General features: G+C 34.1%; 1 protein-coding gene across 2 annotated transcripts; it reads left to right on the top strand.

Moving 5' to 3' along the window:
- Positions 1 to 373: 373 nt before the first annotated feature.
- On the top strand, positions 374 to 6316 carry LOC133288670 (putative pentatricopeptide repeat-containing protein At5g40405). 2 transcript variants are annotated; one of them, XM_061486487.1, is made up of 2 exons: positions 374 to 387; positions 4486 to 6316. In XM_061486487.1, exons 1-2 carry the CDS (start codon positions 374 to 376, stop codon positions 6314 to 6316), a joined length of 1845 nt encoding a protein of 614 aa, XP_061342471.1. The 2 variants fall into 2 exon arrangements, with proteins under 2 accessions (XP_061342471.1, XP_061342470.1); XM_061486486.1 differs by lacking the exon at positions 374 to 387 and having other exon boundaries at positions 4469 to 6316.
- The last annotated feature ends 385 nt before the right edge of the window (positions 6317 to 6701 follow it).

Genomic DNA, 6701 nt, shown 5'->3' with positions numbered 1-6701 from the left:
TAGACTTGTAATGGGCATATTATTGGCATGTAAGAATGAAATATGGAATCATTAAGTGATTGAGTATTAATGATGTAAATGATTCCTGCTCAAGGTTTGCCTAGAGGATTTGACACTTGAGAGTTGATTGGAGCATACGTATTTTACTGTTGGAGTTAGGCTTAAGATAAGCGCAGTGAGGTAAGCTCCTAGTTCTGGTTGCACCCTCTCTCTTGTGGCCCCACCATGATGGTGGGCATTATGGTTGTATTGTATGAAAGTATGTGGTATGACGTATATATGCATTCATTCACATTCATATAGATGTTATATGATTCTTGATGTTATGATGATGCACTGATGATATATGTTATGAGAATCCTGGCCAATGATTATGGTATGTAGGTTGTCTATGGCTTAACTCTAGGAGCTATTTCATACAAAGGTTGTGTTGACTGTCTATGGCTTGACCCTGGAGTCACACATGTGTAATCGTCTATGGCTTTGACCCTAGGGTTACACAAGGATGATATGATGATGCTATGTTTATGTTGTATGCCTGTATTATATGTTTTTTATCTGACTTGTCATGCAGGAAGTGGGCTCAGGGGATTAGAGGACCATTTATAAACCTTGAGCTTACTAAAATGTTGTTATCTCACCCCGTTTGGGGACATCATTTAAGGTACCCAGAGTAGTGGTGATGCTTCTAGGGGCAAGGCCCCCCGCATTGGAGTAGTGGATGACGCAGCTAATTATTTTATATTCTCTTTAGACTTTGTGATGGCATGTATGATTATTAACATGCCTAATTATTCTATGTTGAGATTACGTTATGTATTTATTTAGGCTCATGATTGTATTCTTAGAGCCATGGATTATTTACTGATGCTTTTATATTTTAGAATTAATATAGACTTGACGTATGCATTCAGTTATTTTGGGCATGGAGCCTTATTGTTTGTATTGACCGAGAGGGGATTGCAGTCCGTGTGAGACTTGTGAGCTGTCTGTTTAAATTATTGTATCTATCATGTTATGGTATGTGTGGGACCCAAGTTTTCCCATTATCCAAAATACAGTTGTTATGTTGTTCGTGAGATTCTGGCAGGAATGACACTTGTTGTCATATCCGGTTAGTCAACGACTACTAATACTGGCTAATGAGATTAATTAGTAGTTGTATGTTTAGATTTACGCTTAGCAGTATTTCATGTGAACGTTTTTTAAAAATATTTTCAGAAATGTTTTGGAAAGCGTTTACTCGTACTTTTATAAGACACTTTATTATTCTTTTAAAACAAATTCTTCCGCTGTGTACTCTAAATATCATGTATGTTAACAACTGGAGTACTACGGGGTGTTACAGACCGCGTGTTGGAAACGTGTCGGAGCGTTGACCGAGTGTCAGAATGTGTCGATGTCCGACACATTTTTTTTTTTCTAAAGTGTATGTATGTGTGTCGCAGCCTGCAGCACGTGCCATCCATTTATTGGCTTAGTTTTCCCATGGTTAGCTCGCCTTTGATCAAGGATTTTTTCACAAACAAGATCAGTACTTTAGGATTTTCCATAAGAAGAAATTTTGTTATCCATTGTTGCATGTGCGTGTTGATGTAGAGGAAACCACTGTCGTTATTTGTTATTGTTGGATAGTTGAAAAATAAGAAAAGGAATTAAATAACATCATTCACATCGATAAACGTGTCAATCAATAGCATGTGCTACAATTTATGGTGTTGGTTTGGAAAGAATTCGGGAGCATTTGGATTTAAACATTCTTGTGGTACCATTGTTACAAAATATGACTATATTTATAGGAGATAAAATATGTTAAATGAAGTGTCATTGCATAGATATAGAAAAGTTATAGGAAATAAAAAAATCATTTGATTTAAATACCGAATAAAAAGTTATTATCTTCTGAAATTTTATGATAATGGGATTGCCTACGTGGCGTTGACATGACATCAGTCTCGTCATTACTAGTAACGGGACTAATCTTGTCAGTATCAATGACGTGTTTAATTGCATTAGTTTTAAAAAAATTATGCAATCAATTTTAACCTCACAATTCTTTTAGCCAAAGGTCTTATAATGTTGTTTTGCCAACGTTGGCAACTCTCACTTTGGGAATGTATATATCTAACTTTCATAGCACTTGGAAACTATATCAACAAAGGATGATGCCTTGATGAATATGTATTTTAGTGCAATTTACATATTTATAATTTTGGATTTTATTAATATCATACTAAAGGAAATAAGTTATTTCATATCATTGAGATAAATTTGTGGGCTACACCACCTGGAAAAAAAATGACACGGTTATCGAAAGATGTGTAGGAAGGAAAACTTATCTCATGTAGAATGAATAGTTTTTTCCTATAATCTATATATATATATATATATATATATATATATATATATATATACTAAAGAAAAACCATTCTTTGACAAATTTGCTGACGTGTCACTTTGTCATGCATTCTCCACTTTGTATTCACACTGCATTAACTTAAAAATTTTCAATTATAAAAACAATTTGAATTTGAATTATTATTAATTCATTGGTAGAAAAATAGTTCACCATTCATTGTAGTTCAAATTTGAATTTTGAATACAATAAAATCTCCCTATTTTCTGCATTGGAAAGTGTAACGTTTTTAATTTTGTTGTGTTCAATGAAAGTCATAATAAAAATACAATAAAATCCCACTACTTTCTGCATTGAAAATGGTTCAGCATTTAATGTTTTCCATTATTTTTCAAATTTAAATTTTTAATTTGATAGGTGGAAAAAGAGTTTAGCATCAATATTTCTCACTTTTTTTTTTGCTTAGGTAATTGTTAACTCTATTTATAAAAAAATTTATTTCATTAATAACAAAAAAATGAATTAAAAAAACAAAATCATTCTGTAAAAAAATGCAAATATTTTGTATATAAGTAAGGGGGAAAGATATTGTGACAACCAAGTTGTGTTACTACCAAGTGACTACCAATCAATCTTACCGTTAGATCGATTATATTGATCCAACGGTTATATTTATTTCCATCTTTGTATGGTCATGATTCCCCAAATTTAATACTTTATATTTATTTTCACTTTTGTATGGTTATGATTTCTCATATTTAATGCTTTCACTTTAAATATGGGGAATCATGACCATACAAAGATGGAAATAAATATAACCGTTGGATCAACATAATCGATCTAACTGTGAGATTGATTAGTAGTCACTTGGTAGTAACACAACTTGGTTGCCACAATATCCTTCCTCATAAATAAGATATGTGTTGGGTCTTTTTATTTGGTAATTAGCTTTTGAGTTAGTATGTTTAATATTCTAAGAAACACTTCATAGTTGAAATTAAATATGGTAATTCAGTTTACCAAAAAAAAAATGTGATAATTCAAAAGGCCATTAATTATCTTAATTGCATAAAATGCAGCGATATACTTTTACGATTTGCGTTAATTTTTACGAGACAGACAAATTGATTTCTTTTTTTCTCATGCATCGCACGGGTAATAAACTAATATATGGTAAAATCATTTCTACAGTCGCTTTATGTACAGCAACAACAGATGTATGGTTATGATTTTCCATATTTAATGTTTTCATCTTTTGTATGGTTATAATTCCCCACATTTAATGCTTTCAAGCATATATATGGCAAGTATTTAATTGCTGCACGTACAACAGCTGCAGAAATGTAAACAACTAATATATATATATATATATATATATATATATATACACATGGGGTAGGATCTTTTGACACCAATATCAAATTTGATATTTGACACCTCATCTGAGAGTTGTTAGATCAAAAAAGATCATTGATTATGATTGGTAAGCATGTGACACTATTGATCTTTTTTTATTTAACGACTTTCAGATAAAGGTATCAAACTTCAAATTTAACACTGTTATTAAAGGATTCTACATACACACACACATATATATATATAGGGGAAATATATTGTGACAACCAAGTTGTGTTACAACCAAGTGACTACCAATCAATCTCACCGTTAGATCGATTATGTTGATCCAACGGTTATATTTATTTCTATCTTTGTATGGTCATGATTCCCCATATTTAAAGTGAAAGCATTAAATATGGAAAATCATAACCATACAAAGGTGAAAATAAATATAAAGTATTAAATTTGAGGAATCATGACCATACAAAAATGGAAATAAATATAACCGTTGGATCAATATAATCGATCTAACGGTAAGATTGATTGGTAATCACTTGGTAGTAACACAACTTAGTTCACAATATATTTCCCTATATATATATATATATATATATATATATATATATAGTGCATCGCATAATGCACTAGTTTTATATAATATTTGAACTTATTCATGTGTTGCAAGTTGCAACTGCTGTTGAATATAAGTTATGCATGTTTTCTGTTTTCAGCTTTTCAATGCCACATCGCATTTCATGTAATGCAGCTAATAACATGAACTCGTGGACAAGCATTGCAAAGCACCCAACCATTTCACTGCTAAAATCATGCACCACACGCAGAGAGCTGAAGCAAATACATGCCCAGTTGCTTGTTAAGGGGATTCTCAACAACCCTCATTTCCATGGCCAATTCGTTGCCACTGTAGCCCTTCAAAACCCAGCAAATCTTGACTATGCCAACCATGTCCTTCTTCACCAATGTGACAACCCCAACCTCTTTACCCTCAACTCCTTCATCAGGGCCTACTCCAAAAGCTCCACCCCCAACAAAAGCTTCCATTTTTACACCAAGATTCTCCATTCTTCCAACAATCTCTCCCCTGATAACTACACATTCAACTTCCTCGTTCGCACGTGTGCGCAGCTTCACGTGCACGAGACTGGTTTCTCTGTTCATGGTGCTCTCATAAAGTACGGGTTTGAGCATGACCCACATGTGCAAACCGGGTTGATTTTCATGTATGCTGAATTGGGTTGTCTTAGTTCATGCCATGTAGTGTTTGAAGGGATTGATGAGCCAGATTTGGTTTGCCAAACTGCTATGTTGCATGCTTGTGCCAAATGTGGTGATATCGACTTTGCAAGGAAGATGTTCGACGTAATGCCTCAAAGAGATCCTATTGCATGGAATGCAATGATTTCAGGGTATGCACAATGTGGAAGGTCAAGGGAGGCGTTAAATTTGTTCCATTTGATGCAAATAGAGGGTGTCAAACTTAATGAGGTGTCCATGGTTTTGGTCTTGTCTGCGTGCACTCACTTGGGGGCATTGGATCAGGGAAGATGGACTCATGGATATGTGGAGAGGAACAAGCTCAGAATGACGGTAACGCTGGGAACTGCACTTATTGACATGTATGCAAAATGTGGGAACATTGATAAGGCCATGGAAGTTTTTTGGGGATTGAAGGAAAAGAATGTTTACACTTGGAGTAGTGCCATTGGTGGATTGGCCATGAATGGTCTTGGTGAGGAGAGTCTGGATCTTTTTTCCTCTATGAAACAAGATGGATTTCAGCCAAACGAAGTAACCTTCATTTCTGTCTTAAGAGGGTGCAGTGTGGTTGGACTGGTGGAGGAAGGTCGAAAGCATTTTGACTCAATGAGGAATTTGTATGGGATTGACCCTCAACTTGAGCATTATGGCTTAATGGTTGATTTGTATGGTCGAGCAGGGCGTCTTGAAGAAGCTTTAAACTTCATCAGTAGCATGCCTATGAAACCTCATGCTGGTGCATGGAGCGCTTTGCTTCATGCTTGTAGAATGTATAAAAACAAGGAAATGGGCGAGCTTGCACAAAGAAAGATAGTGGAACTAGATGCCAAGAATGATGGTGCTTATGTCCTTTTATCAAACATATATGCTGATTATAAGAATTGGGAAAAAGTTAGTAGTTTGCGGCAGACCATGAAGGCTAAAGGTGTGAAGAAGCTCCCTGGTTGTAGTGTCATAGAAGTTGATGGTGAAGTTCATGAGTTCATTATTGGGGACAAGTCTCACCCAAGATTTGATGAGATTGAATTAAAGCTAGAAGAGATCTCTAGGCGTCTTAGATTAGCAGGTTATGTGGCTAACACTAACCCTGTGCTTTTTGATATAGAAGAAGAGGAAAAGGAGGATACTTTGGGTAAACATAGTGAGAAGGTAGCCATTGCTTTTGGGTTAATTAGTTTGAAAGGTGTTCCCATTAGGGTTGTTATGAACCTGAGGATTTGCTGGGATTGCCATGATGTAGCAAAAATGATATCCAAAATTTTTAACAGAGAAATTATTGTCAGAGACAGAAACCGGTTTCATCATTTTAAGGATGGTGAATGCTCTTGTAAGGGTTATTGGTAAATCAATCAATATCAACTATGATTTTTTTATTTTTATTTTTAAAAATATCCTACAATTTTTTTAAATATTGGTAGAAGAATTAATAAGTCCATTTATTATCTGATGTTATAATTGATTGATTAATTTTTATGCCTAGATCATAGACGTTGATTGACTTAATTCATAAGGTGAAAGAGTTAATATCGTGAGCTTATAGCTTAGGAGTAATAAAAAAAGAACTAGTTAGCTTTTCCCCATTGATAATGTAAGAAAATCTTGCTAATCAATGACGTGCAGTACTGTTTATTCTTATAGATGTAAGTTGTATATAGCTTATGCATTACTCATGTACAAAAAATTAGTTAATATTTATGTGCAAAAATATTAGGTGTCAAACTTAGGTTAA

Source organism: Gastrolobium bilobum, unplaced genomic scaffold, assembly GCF_033153095.1.
Source record: "Gastrolobium bilobum isolate Gb01-03AN ecotype WA unplaced genomic scaffold, APGP_CSIRO_Gbil_v1 utg12205, whole genome shotgun sequence".
NCBI lineage: Eukaryota > Viridiplantae > Streptophyta > Magnoliopsida > Fabales > Fabaceae > Gastrolobium > Gastrolobium bilobum.
Note: the sequence above shows the minus strand (reverse complement) of the source record. Positions and strands in the feature narration are given on the sequence as shown.